The sequence below is a fragment of the Mytilus galloprovincialis genome, chromosome 3 (genome assembly GCF_965363235.1).
Source record: "Mytilus galloprovincialis chromosome 3, xbMytGall1.hap1.1, whole genome shotgun sequence".
Classification (NCBI taxonomy): Eukaryota; Metazoa; Mollusca; class Bivalvia; order Mytilida; family Mytilidae; genus Mytilus; species Mytilus galloprovincialis.
Window position 1 is genome coordinate 2958304 of NC_134840.1, and position 20224 is coordinate 2978527.

At 31.3% G+C, this 20224-nt stretch overlaps 1 protein-coding gene across 3 annotated transcripts in view; it reads right to left on the reverse strand.

Moving 5' to 3' along the window:
- LOC143066949 (uncharacterized) overlaps nucleotides 1-18668 on the reverse strand; it is a 135626-nt gene extending 116958 nt beyond the window's left edge. For 2 of the 3 annotated variants that reach the window (XR_012975808.1, XR_012975807.1), the window contains exons 1-3: nucleotides 18518-18668; nucleotides 11445-11544; nucleotides 913-989 (exon numbers count right to left, since the gene is read on the reverse strand). Coding sequence is in view for 1 of the 3 variants with exons in the window: in XM_076239822.1 (XP_076095937.1) it covers nucleotides 11445-11544; nucleotides 18518-18575 (158 nt within the window). In the remaining 2 variants the exon portion in view is untranslated. The remainder of the gene's footprint in view (nucleotides 1-912; nucleotides 990-11444; nucleotides 11545-18517) is intronic. The other variant, XM_076239822.1, reaches the window with a different exon arrangement.
- Between the last annotated feature and the right edge of the window lie 1556 nt (nucleotides 18669-20224).

The following is a 20224-nucleotide window of genomic DNA, read 5'->3' on the forward strand; positions in this document are numbered from 1 at the left end:
AGATCATCACGAAGAAATGAGGGAAAATCTGCCAAGAAGACAAAATTAACCAAGACAATAAACAATCTAAGAATTATTGCTTACTAACAGATAGATATAAGCTAGTTATCACTACTAAGAGACTCAATATCAGGACACATCTAACTTATTGACAGTCTCACTACTAAGAGACTCAATATCAGGACACATCTAACTTATTGACAGTCTCACTACTAAGAGACTCAATATCAGGACACATCTAACTTATTGACAGTCTCACAAACATCAGATGTTGAAACAGGATGTAGACTTACCCATGTGCATGACTGTATAACAATACATATTAAGTTTGTTCTGATTGATCACATTATGTTATGAGTTTATCATTTTAGTGTACACATGCTCATATATTTTGTTTACAATATCGAAACTATTCTCATTTTAACATTGTTAAAAAAATAGCATCCCTTATTCATGTGCAAAGCCTATCCCACTATTTCGGGTTTTCTTGGAAAACTTTTGAAACCTTGATGCATAATTGGTTATTGTCTCTTTCTCTGCAGCCATTTTACCATCATAAGCTTGAACTAGATTTTTTTATGTAATCGTCGCATTTAATAATACTCTAAAACTCTAGCATATTTCAAATTTTGATATTTATAAATATATATAGTTCATTTATGTTAATTTTGGTGCATATTCGACTTTACTCTAATAACTATGATAATCACCTATAATGATCATTGCGTTGTCATTTTATTTTCGATTTATGAGTTTAAATGTCACTCTGGCATCTATCGCTCCTCTTTTAGATGTTTAATAAGACAGTATCTGTTGTCTTAAGACATTATCTTCTATTAAAGTCATAACAATTACTAATTTGTTATTCAATGTTATTCTGCCTGTGCATTTTAGTAATACTTAGGTATTTACATCTACAGCACAGGTATATGAGGACGATGAAAAACACCAGACCAGCTATAGCTCCAATGCAGGCTCCAATGATAGCTCTGAAAACAGATAATATTTTACGTTGGGAACATTCTCGTATAAATATGTGAATACATTAGTCACAAAAAAACGTTTAAGCGAGTAACCAATTATCGTTTGAAAATTTAAATATTAATATATCTATCATCATCATTTAAATATCATCTGAAAAGCTCAAGTGACCCTTATCCATCAGAAAAATGCTTTTGTAGAAAAAAGCAAATACTGGTCAATACGTGACCTTTCTGTTATTCCCATTATTATAGTAGTATTTGGAAAAGCTATTGTTGAGTATTTTGTTAAAATATCAAATTCCTTACTTTCTTATTTTTGGTGCCAGTCAACTGTTTTATGTGTGATTGAAGATTGAAAGATTGCTCTGGTACATTACTTTGCACACAAAATCTTTTGATCACAATTACGCGCATTTCTATACAGGTAAACTTGTGTAAACTGATACATCTTTTAATCTTAATGTTGTTGTTTTTTTCGATAACTTGAAGACTTTTAAGCATGTTCATGATATAATAATACATTTTGAGGACAATGTTCGTATAGTGGTTTTGAAGGCAATCCCCCCAAAGTTTGAAAATAACACAGTTTATACATCGAAACACTCAGCTGACATCAGCAATATGTGTTACGTTATATTGTTCCTTCACACAATGCATTGGTCATGTGTAGTCTCACGAAGTAGGTAGATAAACTATGGTACTTTTGTCTGACTGACAAATCCTCTATGTAGGTATATATACGGCCATATGAATAGATGATATACTTCCCTTAACTTCTAAAGATATGATTACGCATATAATGATGATAGTAACTTTGTTACATAGGGTATGTCCGTTTTATTATGCAGATACACTTACTTCTGGAAATCTATAAAACTTGCCATATAAGTGGCTAGTTTGGCAATCAAATTAACAAGGTTCAAACAACCATTTTCTACATAAGATAACGAATGTACCAATCGTTATCAAATGTACCAGGATTATAATTTAATACGCCAGACGCGCGTTTCGTCTACATAAGACTCATCAGTGACGCTCAGATCAAAACAGTTATAAAGTCAAACAAATACAAAGTTGAAGAGCATTGAGGACCCAAAATTCCAAAAAGTTGTGCAAACTACAGCTAAGGTAATCTACTCCTAGTCAGAAATATGACAGTTGTTATCCATTCGCTTGGTGTGTTTAAACTTTTGATATCGGTATTTGCTTAAGACATTTTCGGCATTTTGGTTAATTTCCTTTTTTCTAAATAGACCAAAATGTCAATATACAAAAGGAAACATATGCTTTTGAGTCTTTTGTAGACGAAACGCGCGTTTGGCGTCAATATAAACATTTCAATCCTGGTATCTATGATGAGTTTATTTGTATGGAACGCCGGAACTGTCTTATAGTGTAAATATTTAATGTGTTTTGTCGATTTGCCTTTACGTCCTGTCATATCTTCTTTATGTTATGTGCAGATGCCTTTATTTTCTGACACGGCATTTCTGTGTTATCTCAAATTAGTTATTTGTTTGGTCAAACAGTAGTATGATTTGTCAGTGCTAAACTTCTTTGTGTAAAATATGCATTACATTATGCTGTAACTACTACATATTCTGCGAATACTTCGAAACTTTATGATCAACCACCTTTACATTCTCTCATATTTCATCTATGTTGTGTCTATTCTTCTTTTAAATAAGTCAGTTAATAATTGCGTCCTGTCTCAAATGTGATTGTTATGTCAAATGTTCTAAAGGTTTTGTTTTGATACACCTTTGTTCTATGTAATTCTCATGATATCATTGTCTTTTTGCGTTATGTTATGTTTATACATATGTATCTCCAATGAAAATCACAACACATCATGGTATAATTCATATGCGTTTTGCCGAACAATTGATACTCTTTGTGAGCATTCATTACGTCATGTGCAAATGCCTTTTACATTATGTGCAAATGCCTTTTACATTATGTGCAAACAACTAATACGTTTTGTGCAAACATCGTCGACCCTGTGTGCAAACATCGTTTACTTATGTGCAAACACCTATTACGTTATGTGCAAATACCTATTAAGTTATGTATAAAAACTACATCATTATGTGCAAACACTATTACGTTATGTGCAAATACCGCTTACATTATGTGCAAACAACGTGTAAGTTATGTGCAAATGCCTATTACATTATGTCTAAACATCTATTACGTTATGTGCAAACACCTATTACGTTATGTGCAAACAACTATTACGTTATGTGCAAACATCTATTACGTTCTGGTAAACGCCCTTTTGACATAGATTAAAACAAAATGCATCAATGAAAATGAAGAAAATTAAAAGTTTGACCTTTCTTAGAAACTGTGGATATTTATATTAATTATATTGATTGGTGTAAAAATGCTATATACATACAATGTATCTAGTTTTATGGGAAATTATTTTGCTCTACTTTAAGAGTGTGCGTTATGAATCCATGCTTTGAAAATTTGTTCACTTTCACTGACCATCTTCACTGGCCATACTCGAAATTAAATCCCGCAACTTGAAACTCAAGATAATGACTTTCATTTATTCGTATTTGGTCCGTTAACTTTTCAAACCGTGTCATCAAGAACGATACAAAAAAATACATATTCTAGTAAATTGTAATTGTTTTCTTCTATTATTTTTTTTCTATAAGTGATGTGCATATCGCTTCTTTTGTTGTCTTTAAGAATAAATAAATAATTTCGTTGCTAAAATGGTCATCATAACATAATTTTCCCTTTGAATTTCAGAAAAAACTGACTATCGATAAAAAAAAAAAGATGTGGTATGAATGCCAATGAGACATTTCTCAACGAGAGACCAAATGACACAGAAATAAATAACAATGCTCTTCTTATGGCCTTTCACAAAAAACCCATACCGCATAGTCAGCTAATCTATTTATTTTTTTACCCCATTTAATTTTTCACCAGTTTAAAAAAAATGGTTACAGTTAAGTAATTCGCTTTTCTCCTGAAATTAGCTAGTTATTGTTTACAAATAACAGGTAAACAACATTTTTTTTGCTTTGTTTGTATAAGTACAAATAAACTTTCCTGCTACCCGCTTCCATGTTGATCAATCGGTAATATGGATATTTCTTTCTGGGTAATAGTTCTCTTTTGGGTTTTCTTCGAGTCCGCGTTTCAATAATTGTAAAAAACAGAGACAATGGATAAGATTTAAACACATTATGCTCAAATACCAGGTGTAAATTGTAAACAATATATGTACATTGTCAGAAATGTCAAATGTATTAGTTCTCGCTGCGAAACAGGAGAAAATTCGGCAAGCCTCGCTTTTCGCCCTGTTTCTAAAGCTCGTACAAAATAAATTTCACGTTTACCGATAAAGTACATTTATAATCAATACATTATTCCACAGTTGTTGATATGAATTTATCTTTTTGTTCAATATTTCAACGAATGTCGTCGTATGAATTAGAAACATCAACCTATTTTCCGAACTTACATTCCAGCTCCTTTGTTCTAACAGAGGTGATCTGAGCCGGATCACCCCTACCAGATCACCCCAGTTTGAGTTTCTTTGTTATGCATGCTTTCTTTTGTTCTGTTACATTTTGGCGGGAATGTCAAATCCACTATAAAACTTATAATTAATTATACGGAAAAGCCTATCTATCAAAATTCACGTAAAAAAATCCAGTGTATATGCTCGGATTCGAACTCAAGACCTTTAGCATATCAAGCCACGACACATACCACTACACCAGGACGACTGGATACGAAATAATAGTAATTTGACATACTTAAAGGAAGCAAGATCTTTTTATAAGTGGGGCGAGTTGTCAAACCTTTATTCAGTGAAGTTTAAACCTTTTTCATTAATAACATGAATAAGTGAGTTTTCAGACTGATTGTTCAATTTGATTTTACACTTTTTCAAAAGTGGGGCGAGTCGGTAAACAAGAATTGGGCGATTTTTTTTATTAAGTGGCAATATTATGTGGTCCGATTGGCAAGCGGGGCGAGTTGACATTATTTGATATCTACTCATCGTGTTTGAGGGTCATTAAGGGTATACATCATATAGTAATATATAAAGTATATTGTAATGGTTGTGTGGCATTCTAAACTAGATTTTATGAATTGTAAATGGTTTTCCGTCTAATCTAAAACAGCTGGGATGTAAAATAGTTATCCCATTCGGACTTGGTGTGTCAGTGTTAGATCACCCTCTGGCCTCCGGCCATCGGGGTGATCTTACACTGACACACCGCGTCCTTGTGGGATAACTATTAAGGAGAGTCATAAATTCAATGAATATTATTGCGGGATATACGGTATAAACGGTAAGCTTCGATGCGTTTAGTTATGAACGCGAATGGTTCGATAAATATAGCTAAATACACAATTAAGCAAAATGTTCATAAAAGATATTTGCTGCACATCATTATTCTGAGCAATCTTATTTTAAAAAATATAAAATTTCATACAATATATTCTATTGGATCTTAATGTTATCATTCTAAAATATGTTTTGACAGTTTCCGTTTAATATTGCGATTTTTTGATAAATCGGTCCCCCTTTTCTCGGCTACTGTTAAAGCGAGACGTTTTTTTTATTAATAATAGCTAGCGAGGCATGAAGTTCATATGATTCAATCCAAATTATCCTCAAAGTGTGGACACAATCTTGAATTGATGTAATCTTGTTCGCCTTGAAATCGACGTAACATATTTAGTCAAAATTCTTTAAAAAATCACCTAATATAACGAAAAGAAAACTGTGACAGACTTTAACACGAAAGGGAAGGCTTAAATTCTTCTGTAATTTTCCTGTTACTGATTATAACTTAAGAAAGTTCACTTGTCATGTTTTGTATTGTTGGAATTTTGGAACGTTCTTGTTCATCCGTTTAAAGCACCATGAAACAATTGCCAGCTAACTCCCAGTTTTCAAAAATCTTTAAATGTCCAGTTTGTCATTGATACGATTTGAGTTCTCAAAATGAATCAAGATAAAATAAGAATAATAAGACATTAATTGTAAAAAATATAAAACCCTTGTTATGTTTTATTAATTTTTGGGAACATCTTTATGTTAAAGATATGAATCAAAGTACTGAAGTACTGAACATCGGATGACCGCAAGTTCTCGTAGACGGTCACAAGCACTTGTCTCAGAAAACCAAATCACATCTCTTTACCTGAAGGTGACGTTAAAGTACAGATATATATTTTTTCTGTGCGTGGATGATAAATTCAACCTCATCGTAGAAGTGATACAAATCAGTAAACTCTGGGTTTTTTTTTTTTTTGTTATACATTATTTTAATATTTGTAAATTACAGTTACAAGTATATATAATTTTCATCCATTTGTATATCATTCTATTGCACTATACTAATTATAGTGCTGTGCAAGTGCATGATGGACACTCTTCTGTAATAATTCGATTTTTCTGATAGATTGAATTTGAGTGGGCATTCATATTTTCCAGCAAAACATTCAATGTCCCACGTACGTGTGTATAAATATGAAAGATTGTTTACTTTATTTATGTTTCTAACGAGTTTAACGACATTTTCATATTATTAATTTATGTTCAAAAAATATATTTGTAGGAGTATCAATTTGAAATGAATTAAGAACAATGGATAAGGAATGTAATTTTGCACTCGATAATGTCCGCGTAATTATTATTATCATGTTTATAGATCGGTTACAATCTCAAAACGAAGGTAACGTAATGGCAATTCAGGCGACAGCAATACACATGAATGCCCTCACGGTCATCTGATGTAAAATGAATAGAGAAGATATCATTAGATAAACAAACACACGGACCTATTTTTTTTCTCTCTTTTTGATTTCTCATTCAATTACCAGTGACGGAAGCAGAATTTTTGAAAATGATTGAGCTGCGTTTGTTGGTTCTATAAGCAGTTTGATTAAGAGGGGGCTCGAGACTCAGTTTTGCCAAACCTCCCTGCTAATTCCCGAAAAAAAAAATACAACATAAGAGGTGGCGAGAAAATATCTTCGTCCTCGTTTAATATAATCTGAATAGACGCATATATAATGTGTTGACCTTGTCAAAAGTCTATAATTCATAAATGTAATTCGGCGCCTTCCAAAACCATATGTTATGATTATGTATGCAAGATATGGCGATATATGAAATGACCCGCTTAGTGCAGATGAAAGAGAACATTACATAAATAAGGCTTTAGTGCTCTCGTTTGAATTGTTTTACATAATCTTTTCGGGGCCTTTTATTGTTGACTCTGCGGTATGAGCATCAACTATTGGCTTAAATGAGATAAATAATTACAGACTGTTCTCTTCTGAGGATATTAAGCCATCAAATGCCGGAAAATTAACTATGTGTATTACATTTCAGATCAAATGTTAATAATTCATGGTCGTTTTATTATGCATATATTACACACTGAAATTGAAATTTAAAATATCAATCATTAATACGTCTTTATTTGCATTGCTAATCTGCAATATGCACGATTTGTTTGCTAAAAAATGTTCCTGTACAATGTTTTCAAAAATGCATTAAAAAAAAGGCACACCATCGGAGAGACACACCTCGAGAATCGTGTCTATATATTAGTAAATATTTTAATTTTCAACAAGTAAAGTGAACAAAATATAAAAATAATGGATGTATAACGCACACTCTTTAAGGAGAACAAAAAACTAAATAATTATATAACAGTTTTATATTAATCAATATATAAAAATACTACATTTCAAATACTAAATCAACAACCCGATGAACATATATAACTTCAGTTCACATTCAGCATCCAATGGATATTACCTTGAAAAAGAATACAGCGAAGTAGTTCAGAGCTTTTTAGAAAGCTAACACTTATAATTTTCTTACTTTTCTAAGTGTATATCACTGATGCGTTTTGTTTTAATCTGTGTCAAAAAAGTGTTTACCAGAACGTAATAGGTGTTTGCATATTACGTAATTGGTGTTTGGACATAACGTAATAGAGGTTTCTCAACATCTTACGAACGGACGAAACTCTACGAACGTATCGTTATGGAGCAGTAATTTTGTTATAATAAAATCTACGATAAATGTCTACCTATATATCAGTGTGCTTAAAGACAACAGTAAACAATTTCCTAGTCTTTTTGCAACCTTGCATTTTATTTTTGAGGTTAAACATCGGTGTTCCAATTTATTTTCTGTTGTTGAATGTTACGTATTCTTACGTTGAGTTTCGTTTGTTTACATGTCGAATATATTCGTTCGATTTATCTCCCTTATGTTGTTAAAACAATCGTTAAGTCTAATTTGCATTTCATTTGATTGATTGTTGAATGTTTAACGTTCTGTTGCAAGTATTCCATGATTTTCACGACCAGATTAGCGTTTGTAAATGGATTGAAAAGTGATTGAGATGACACAAGTTTATTTTTTTGTTATTTAATATATCCCATAGGCGGATCCCCGGGGGTTGGGTGGGGGATTTTGTGGGGAAAAATGTTATTATGTAGGGAATCACTTAATCATGACTGGGAGTGGCCCTTCTAAGGTCAGTCAGCGGGCCCCTAAATATGAAAAGTTCTGGATCCGCAACTGTATCTGCACATCCTTTAAAAATATGGAACGAATAAAGGAGGGTGAAATTGGGTAAATTCTGTCTCCTAGAATAAAGCACCCAACAGAAAAGTCTCAATGTGAGCTAGGTCCAATTAGTCCGACTTGCTGTTAAATTATTTTTGGGAATAAGTTACAGAAATATAAAGGTACACTCAATCAATCGTAAAGTTATAGAGTTTTGTGTATTCTTGTTGAAAGTATGAGTGCTACAGCACCAACAAAACTGATAGTTACATAGTTTTTTAAAGTGCACTTTCATTAAATTCTATTTTCAAGTTTAAAAGAAAAAAAATGAAAAAATAAAAACCGAAGAAAACATGTACAGCATTCCATAAAAACTCCACGAAAAAAATAATAATAATTATTTATATATACTAACAAAGAAAATAAGAACTGCGAAGAAAACAAAACAAACCAAAAAAAAACTAAATACATTAAAGAACATCTTTTTGGAACTGTTCTTTTTTGTTTTTTTTTCAAATATTTATTTCAATGTTTCCCTTTAGTTATCTCCTTGACTTTATCAGTTTAGCTTGAATATAAATCAGTTATAATTATTTAAGGTCAAGAAGTGATCATTTAAATTTTAGAGTTAGGGCAAGGAGGTTACCCCTGATCCGATGATGTTTAAAAAAAAAAAAAAAAAAAAATAGAGGCGTTCACTCCTAAATTAGTTTTACCTCATGTTTGCGAAAGACCTTTTTCCATTGATCTTATAATTTCTAAAATTCAAAATTATTCCTAGCCTCTTTTATTCCAAAGTTCTATATTACCCTTTTTCATATATATGTACTAAAAAATTCGAAATGATGTTGTTATGTTTATCAACATCTTTTGTACGATTGCTGTCCTGGGTCTAAATATTTTATATCCTTCGACATAATTTATTGATCAATTAGATTTTCAACTGTTTTGATTAAACCGTAAATTGTATATCATATATATTATATATATCAAGTAAAAATAATATGTTTACGACTCAAAAGTCTTACAAATTCCAAAATGTAAATATTTTTTATGCAAAAGAAATTTCGAAGGGAAGAAGATCACAGCCGATAGTCCAAAACTATTGAATAAATGAATGCTCCCTCTTTTCTCGTTACGGCAAGTTACGTGAAGTTAGGTCAAATTTCGTTCGTTCGTAAGATGTTGAGAAACCTCTAATAGGTGTTTGCACCAAACGTAATATATGTTTGGACATAATGTAATAGGCATTTGCACATAGCGTTATCGGTGTTTGCACATAATGTAAGCGGTATTTGCACATAATGATGTAGTTGATATACACAACTTAATAGGTATTTGCACATAACGCAATAGATGTTTGCACACAAGGTAAACTATGTTTGCACATAGGGGGAAAGATGTATGCACATAGGGGGAACGAGGTTTGCACAAAACGTATAAGTTGTTTGCACATAATGTAAAAGGCATTTGCACATGACCTAATGAATGCTCACAGAGAGTATCAATTACTCGGCAAAACGCATAGGAACTATACCATGATGTGTTGTGTTTTTCACTGGAGATACATATGTATAAACACAACATAAAGCCAAAAGACTATAATATCATGAGGTTTACATAGAACAAAGGTGTATAAAAAAAAAACCTTTAGAACATACGGCACAACAATCACATTTGAGACAGGACTCAATTTTTAACTGACTTACGTAAAAGAAGAATAGACACAACATAGATAAAATATGAGAGAATGTAAAGTTGGCTGATCATACAGTTTCGAAGTATTCACAGAATATATAGTAGTTAAAGCATGATGTAATGCCTATTGTACACAAAAAACTTTAGCAATGACAAATCATACTACTGTTTGACCAAACAAATAACTAATTTGACATACACAGAGCTGCCGTGTCATGAAATACAGACATTTGCACATAATATAAAGAAGAAACGACAGATCGTAAAAACAAAGGGACAGAACACATTAAATATTTACACTATAAGACAGTTCCGGCGTTCCATTGACTCAAAAGTACATGGTTGTGCTGAATAGAATTCGTCATGTAGTGAGCATTGTTTTCGGGTTGTTTAAGGTATGCCTGATATCTGTGACCCTTGGGATTTGGATATTGCTCTTTTTTACGGGGTGTAGCAATGAAATATCTCTCACTGTTAGTGTTCTATCGATACGGAAAAAAATACATCGTACACTAATGATTTCTCTTGATAACTGAATATCTTTTTAAAATTTGATATTAAAATCTTTGATTTAAACTTATGAATAAGCTCTAAATTCATAACAACTAGAGTCTTAATTTATATCTATACTATCTTAATTTTACCTATCTGTAAAATGAATGCACATCAATTTAATCAAAAGCTTCGCGCAATGGTAAATGTTTTAAACTCCAAAAGCGCGAACATGTAATGCGTACGTATTCTCATATGTCCTGATTTTAGCTTTAATTTTCATATGTATATTATATGTAATTCATGATTCAGAAGAAGAAAAAATGGCGCAAATGATACCCCTAAAAACAGTAAGTGGCGCCTCAAGGTTATATACACAAAGCTTGGAATGTCACCTTGTTCACCCTTTTTGAAACGGGATTCGGACTTATATTACAGATTAACTCTGCCTTTCTCTATATTCCAATACTTGTTAGAAATCAAACAGACATAAATCAGGAGGTCAATTAATCTAAAATACGTACACAAGGCCGATTTATTATAGCGAGGATATGCATTTGTAATTGTTTCTCTTATATTTTTGATAATTTGAATAGTTTTTTAAAGTGTAAGTTTGTTATAATAATTTATGTAAAATGAGTGAGTGTACATTCCATAGATAAAAGGACTTCTTAAGTAATGACCGTACTTCTTACCCAATGGATAAACAGGTTGTTGACCCAGTACAAACGTATCCATCTAGACAGCACCAGTCATATCCTGTACAGTGATAGTAGCCATAGTAACACGACTGACCTGTAATACAGTACTACGTGTGATTAGTAATCAGTCAAAGAAGGGGTCATAAACAAATTATAAATGAGTCAAATAGAGACATGTTCTTTGAAAGTAGGTCAACTCCGCTTGCAGTTAAAATAATCAATCACCCAAAAGACTCTTTTTATGGACTAAAACGGGTTTTTTTGTTTTTTTTACAATTTCAAGGTTTTAATTTAGACTATTTGAAAGACATTATGCAATTGTTTACTGTGCGTTATATTATGGAGGGTTGTCTCATTGGTACTTATAATTCTTTTCTTTTTAATTTATATTGAAACCCCTGCTCTCTTTACACAGAAAAGTAAACTATGTACTTTTATGCAGTATTTAGGAAGACTATTTAAATTTTAAAAACGAATTGTGACCGATTAATTTCATCTTTATGAGAAAAAAGCGATTACTTTAAACTGAATTCCAATAAATGACTTTAGTTATCAACTGATCTTCAAATAATAAAATCATTAAGAAAATTACAAAAGAGATGCAAAACATAATAGAGGGACATTCAAATCATAAGTCTAAAATAAACTGACAACGCCATGGGTACAAAAAAATATAAAAGACAGACATACAAACAATAGAACACAAAACACAATATAGAAAACTAAAGACGAAACCCCACCAAACACTGGGGTATACGAAAAAGAAAAAAAATGCATGTACTCCAAAATGGTAAAGATTTAGTGTATTGACATGGTAGGCGTCTGCTGCCATGCAAACATAATTTTTCTGGTGTCTGAATAATATCTGTCGTGAGTTGATACAACTATACCATATTTCGTTTAACAAATTTGTGGTGATCGTAAAACTTATCTCGACTAGTGTTGATTCTTTTTTCCATAAATACCTTTGTTAAAGCAGTTTTTGAGTAAGGAGTCAGTACTTACACTAGTGTAAATTCTAATATTATATCAAACCTATTCATCTGAAATTTTCAATTACAAACACATTTGCAGGATCTCAATATTGACGACTTTGAATCTAAATCTTCTGGTTGCACTTGTGCTAGTTCCCAATTCACATGTAATCCGGCTGGCCACAACATTAACCGTGACCTCAACATTGTAAATAACACTTCCCTGCGAAATGTGTTATAGAAAGATCCAAAATATAATCAATCAACTGGAAAAACAACTTCAAAATTTTGATGGATTCATTCGAGGATTATTCCAGGCAATGGGCTAAGCGAGAGAAGGAAGACGTAGACACTCTTTCCGAACGGATTAAAGCAGTGAGGTCGTTGATACAAATCAGAATTAAAAAACTGAATGGTTTTATCAATGCCCATGCTACGTCAAACAAGACCCAAATTGTGCAAACACTTATCCTACCTCTATGACAAATATGTTGTTGTCCCCGCATATAAAGTCCCGAGCAACATCGTTTTTGTGTGTAAAACTCATTACATCAACTGCTTAATAAACGAATTAGGTATTGACAATTCATTTGGAAACTCAACATATACCCTCACGACACTTGCCAAAAAGGAAATCCTGGATAATCGTAGGTCTGTTCTATGTTCCTTTGGTTTTTCAACCAAAGATGAAAAACTGGATCTACCATTACTGTTTTGGATACATAAACTACATGTCCTTACAAACAACGGTATATCGCTGGGTATTCCAAGTGGTCCACGATACCTCTTTGTAAAATATTAACATCTATTTTGTCAGCAATCAAAGCCGGGTTATTGTGAAACTGCCTATTCTAGAGGTGGCGTGAATCAGAGTGGATACTAAAAAATTCCAAAGATCGTTTAGAGTACATACAATCTAACTCTCTTTCATCTTGCAATAGTATTAAAACATTCGACTTTTCTACAATTGACACAAGTATTACACATTCCAAAGTAAACGACAAATTGAAAGAGTTGGTATTGCTTTTATTCATAAAAAAAGAACGACCAACGTAGATACAAGTATCTTGTCTTAGGGGGGATACATCCTACTTTGTAAAGTTATTATAAGTAAACGCCATATGATGGGACAGAGGATATGTTCCTCCTGAGAAATTGAATGATGAAATCTGCATATTTGTACGGAAGCGTATTAGCGCAACACATTTTTTTTTAATTTTTCTTCCTATGTTTGCGTTATAACGCAAACCTTTGCGTTATAACGCAAACATAAGAAGAAAAATAAAAAAAAAAATGTGTGGCGCTAATACGCTTCCGTATATTTGTCTTACCTGATAAAATTATTATTATGTATGCTTATTGTATAGCATTCAGGGGGGATTTTCTTTCAAAAGAAATTGACAACTTTGCTCTTCTACATGTATCTAGTGATTTTGTCCTCTCTTGGCAGCCCTCACCTGCTATCATTTTTTTAGTACTGTGATATGTATCAAATGATTGTTTAATATATTGAACATGACAAGCTCCTAGATAAACAAAATCTACAGCATTAAAGGTTTAGAAATTGTTCAATGAAGGCCGATGCTGAGACTAAATTTTCCGATTCTACTCAACTCGCTGCATTTGTTTCCTGTATCGGTTGGACATTATTCCGATGGTTTGCAACAACCCCTTTCACGCTTCTTAGTGTACCCATCCTTCTGATGTGTTTTATTCTTTGATTTTGCCATTTGATTAGGGACTTTTCGTTTGGAATTTTCCTCGGCATTCAGTATTTTTGTGATTTTATTTTTAATCAATAGTTACGCAGCTTACCACACAAATCATGCAAATGGTGATATTTGTCTATCAGTTGCTTTTTAACCAATTTTTAGTGATATATACGAGAAAAAATTTAATACACTTTAAAAAAAGACAACCTGTAAATGACTCACTTTGTTAGATTAGATTTCCCGTATATTTGTACTTGCTAAATCAAGATATGAGGACACGTACTGTTTATAGTATAAGTTGGAATGCTAAGGACATCTTTTATTCTTTTTTTAAGGTAGATAGGGTGCCTTCCTCCATCTTGGATTTTGAAAATACTAGAAATCCAGGTCTAGATTTTTGATGAAATGTGCAAATTTTTATAGTAGTAGGTAATTCATGTGTAAAAAAATTCATAATAATATAGAAAATGCCATGTTTGATCATATTTATGATTGTATTTTACAAAAATATGAACTCTTTTGTTTGATTCATTTTTTTCCAACTTTCTCAAATAAGGGGAGGCAACTCAAATGCAAGGGCAGATAATTCAGATAGTGTTACTTTTACAATAGAATGTGTTAGGAATTTACCCATTTTTACATGTAGCAAGAAAACGAGTCCGGTGACCCCATTTTTTACTTTTTCTTATTTGAAAGCATTATATTGGAGCTATCTTCTCATATTTTATCTCAAAATTCTATGGTGTGGTTTGTGTTTTATGGCGGAAAAATGGGTTTTCCATGCATAATCTATACAAAATCTTGACAATTTTGCACAACCTGTAGTGTGAAAATAAGTCCGGTGACCCATTCTTTTTATTAATGTTTTTAAACAAGCAGGATATGAACTACATTTTTGCAAATTGTTAAAAGATTCTATGGATTATAATTTAGACACCCCATCTACCTTAAAGGTGAGATTTGTAATTTAAATATTCAAAACTGTTATAAATGTTGAACTTCAAAGCTGAATACTAGTAGCTAATAGATCTCTGATTTAAAAAGACAGATCTTATCCATAGATTGTTTATTTGAATCGTTTTACCTTTTAATAAAAGTATAAAAATCAACTATCAATATTAACATAGTAACTTCCTTGTTATAACACCCATGTCATTGGCTGATTATTGTGTAATATAGTATTGGAAAGTAGCGGGTATCGTTTGAAACGAACTTATAAGAAAGGTTTTCGCAGACTTTTAAAAAAATCGTCTTCTGCAATTTTAATGGGATTCAACTATGTGATGTTTTCGAAAAGCAAATTGTCTGTATATATTCTGTTGTTGACCTTTAAAGGAATAGGTTCAGTAAGACCCTTTTTTGGCCCCAAAATATAGCATATTTACAGAATTGTGAAAATGTAATCTTTTAGCTATTTATTGGAAAGTTGAATGCTTCTGCTACATAAATATGGTCTGTTTTTGACAAGACAATGCACATATATCGGATACTAGCATCATTAAGGCATGCTAAATTACTGAAATCTTCAATTTTAGCCTTTAAGTTAAATTTTAGACGATTTCTGTGTTAAATGAAAGTGGCTGCATTCGTGTTCATTCATAATATTGAAATATAAGTTGTACTTGATGATAATACGTAACATATATAAAGGTTGAGGATGAACACGGATGAGGCCACTTTAATTTTTGACAAAAACCATCTGAAAAGTGACAGTTTTTGGCATATTTGATAGATTTGTTATATTTTAGCTTGAATCGGAGCGTTTTTAATTAGTAAATCAGTAAATCAGTTAAAATCTTCCACAAAAACTAACCGAATTAATTGAAATAGACACTTAAGTGTTTAAAAAGTGTTCAAAATATTTCGTTAGATGAACCTGAAATTTGAGGCTTAAATCGGCCCTAACTCCATTACAAACTTTCTGTTGCTATAATAATTGCAATGGAAAGGTTTTCGGAAACGCGTTTTTAGCTCTGGATACAAAACAGTTTAGATTGACGTCCATAATCACTGAACTAGTATTTATATTTGTTATGGGCCCAGCTGAAGGACGCCTCCGATTGCGGGAGTTTTTCGCTGCATTGAAGATCTATTGGTGGCCATCGTCCGTTGTCTGATTTATGGTCGAGTTGTTTTCTCTTTGACTTATTCCTCATTTCCATTCTAAATTTTAAGTTTAAGTTGTAACCAAATAAAGACCTACAAAGTAGAAATACAAAGGCACAAGATATTTATAAAACTATCGAGTTATTAAAATGATGCTTGACATTTATTCAATAGATCACAAGAAAAAGAAGAAGGAGATTGTGGCTGCATTAAACAACAAAAAGTTGGTTTTTTTTTAAATTTCATAATGTTTTATCAATCGATCTTCAATTTTGCATAAAATTTGGAATATAAAGAGATAAATGTACCTGGACCTCAGAGAAATAATTTAAATTTTCACTTTTTTCTGACTTATTTAACCGTACTACATAGTAACTTGATGCTTATAAAAACTTTTTGAAGTAGACGAATCAGTAAATCAGTGATTATGGACGTCAAACTAAACTGTTTTGTATCCAGAGCAAAAAACGCGTTTCCGAAATTGAAATCAATTTGGTGAATACAAACCGTTTTTTCAAAATTTAAAGAAAAATATACAGACCCTTTATCGGCCCAAGGTTATGATATTAGCCCAAGAGCCGCAGGCTTGAGGGCTAATATCATCAACGAGGGCCGATAAAGGGTCTGATATGAAAAATGACATGTAATTATCTTTTTATCATATACTTCAGCAGAAGAAATACAGACAAGAACTATTAAAATTTAATTTTGTTTATCTTTGCATTTTCAGATAATATTTACAGACAACAAAAACAAAATCTTATTAATAACTTTAATCGTTTTTATTGCATACTATTACAAGCATTCATTGATCTTTTCGCAATAATTATCGTGTTCTTCAATAATATTGTCAACTCATTTATGTCTTTCAAAACAAGTTTAACTTAATTCATTTTTGCTCCTCAACCATTTTTGGAAAAGTCTTATCACTTGCCGTTTTCCACGTTCTGTCGTTTTCATACAATTTTCGGGAAATGCACGAAGTTGCATGTGATAAACGTCACGGAAATTAACGGAAAGGCATGTGATAACATACCGGAAGCAGTCAATAAAGGCACCTTTATCAGCCCGCTATTGAAATTCCAAGGAATCTGGTCAATAAACCTAGTAATCCTTTCATAGCCTTATGATATTTTCAAATGTTATTGAACTGTAAAATTTAAGTAATATTTTATACAAGTATATGATAAAGGAGGGTATTTTAATTAGAATAACTTTGTGGCTATAAAAGTTTAACGAGCTACAATTGTAGAAAAATTATTTGATGCAAAATGTCTCTCACTTTCATACGCGGCAGATTGTCAACCTTTCAATTACATTTTGGAAAAAAGTATATTTTTTTAACAGGCAGAAACATGTTCAGTTCATAAGAAATGGATGAAAATATATATGGTTCATATACAATTATCTTTTTGTACAGTTTATTATAAGCGCAAATATACCAATTATGAATAATACGAAATCCATTTTTGCTGTTCTACATGTACTACAAGTTTGAATGCTATTTACTGTGGCATTTAAACTTTTTTTCCACTTGATAGTCTGTTCATGTTTTAAAAGATGATAACTATTTACTTCCTTTATATTTAATTTATAAGCAAATGAACTCTATCATTGAAAATAGGATCCGGTTTTATTTTGAATAACAATTGTGTTTAAATGTTTCCATGGCTTTGGTAAAATAAGTGTACATTCAGGATGTGCAACTTAAAAAAAATATGGCTTTCCAGATTATATTCCGAATTCATAATTCATATGAATAAAACAAATATTCTTAAAATTAATATGGTTCACATCGACAAGGATTTATTATAGTATAATGATGAGCTTATTACAATGAATGTATGTAACAATATATAAGACATCTTACAAATTATAAAATTTAATCAATCAAAATATCCCTATCATATTTTACAACGGAATCAGTCAATTATCAAAATCTAAAAGCCAGTAAAGTGCCGAAATACAATAACACAAAGAAACAGGAAAGAAAAAAATGCATGTGAAAAAAAAAATATTTCCAACTAGAGCTTAAAAAATACAAACTCCTGTGTTTTAGTAGTGATACGAAGACATTGTATTGGTCAACATCACTTTTTAACAATATATTTAAATACGCAATAATAGTATGCATCTAGTGTGAGGCAACGCCTTTTTGATTATGAATTCTAGATAAAATTTTAGAACTATGACCCATTATAGCACTTATTGTAAATTATATCTCATAATTGATTATTCTAAACAGATAAACAAAAAGTCATATTAATGTTCTTACCGTCTACCAAAGCAATTACTTGAATTAGCAAAAGTATGACGAAAATAACAACATCCATATCTGAACCAGCACTGCGGTTAACTTATTTAGAAATAACGATTTAAATGTCTATATTTTTTAAATTATTAGTAACATACCGATTGCGCAGTTCTGATAAAATATGTAAAACTTGTTGAAGCTTGCAAGTTATCATTTCAAGTACATTTGAACTAAAACAGGATTTTTAAAAATTACTGTTGAATACAGCTTATTGTATTTTTTAGTGTTCTGTTGATTTTCGAAGATATTTATATGAATTCTTATTACGCAGTCTATGAACTAAGCCCAAGAATATGCATCAAAATGCTGTTAAAATGCTGTTAAATAAAAAGTGAACTTATCTCCTGCACCACTTAGGAAACACAAGAATTTCAAATTAAACTGTCACATCAATTATATTATATTAGTTCACAGACACCACATGGTTTCTCTCTCAATCTATAGGTGACAATTGTTGAAAGAAAGGATAATAATGAAATACACAATACCATTAAAAGAAAAGGTGGGGTTTTTTTCATTATATATATATATGTGATTTTGATATTTTACAAAATTTAATTTTTTCAATAACTTGCAAGATTAAAATAATTTAAAAACCATATATAAAAATAATTAGTTTTCAAATAAATCTTGAAAGGCAGGATACATCAAAGAATATTTCCAAATCTATTTATTTTTGTCAATTTAGAAAAAAAGGGGGAGGGTCTACCCCAAATGTGCCTGAACATTTTCCTAAAAATTTCAAAGTTTTACAATTTTGTGTTTAAAACATCTGTTAGTTAATTAATATTATCGGTCGCATTATCAGTATGAAATGACAGATTTATAGCACTAGAGAGAAGATATGAAATGTTCACTTCCTTGTGCATGGATCTAGGACTGTACGGTAAATGTTGATGAATTATATATAACAATTGTTTTAAATAAAAAGTTGTACTGTTAACCCCGATTCTTAACCCAATGGCCGTACAATTGGTAACGTTTGATTATATTTAACAATAAAATGAACATTTTACAAGACGGAGTTTAACCTGGCATTATAACGATTATTTTTAAATGGAAAAATTAAATTATTGTAAATTAATGTATATCATAGTTTTTTTTATACACATAAATATAGACTTTGTTTTAAAGAAACTCATCATTTATGACCAATTTTCAGAAATCCACTGCTATTTGATTATTGTCTTCCCATACTTTAATATACCAACAGCATTTAGGAATGCAGTGACCTCAACATATATTCACAGCGAAAGTGGGAAGTTGGTCCAGTTCTTTTCAATGTCTTCCTAAATGACATAATTCATTTTGTACAAAAAAGCAACATTTAAAAAAATGCTGATGATAGCACTGTATATGATAAAGATAAAGTTGTTGAAAAGTTAAGAAACGAATTGTTTAAATCTAATAAACTGGTTTTCATTAAATTTAATGAAGGCTAATCCTGACAAATTCCAGGCTATAGCCACTGGAACAAATATTAAAAAATAAACATAATTTGATATCAAATTCAAGTGAAAACAAAATTTCTCGTCAAGAAAATGTTAAACTTCTTGGAATAACTTTAGATTCAGACTTAAATTTATTTGTTCATAGTGTTTAAATTTACGTTTTTTGATTGAGTTAAGCCTTCCAATTGATATCTTATCGCGTGTTTTTCTATGTTGT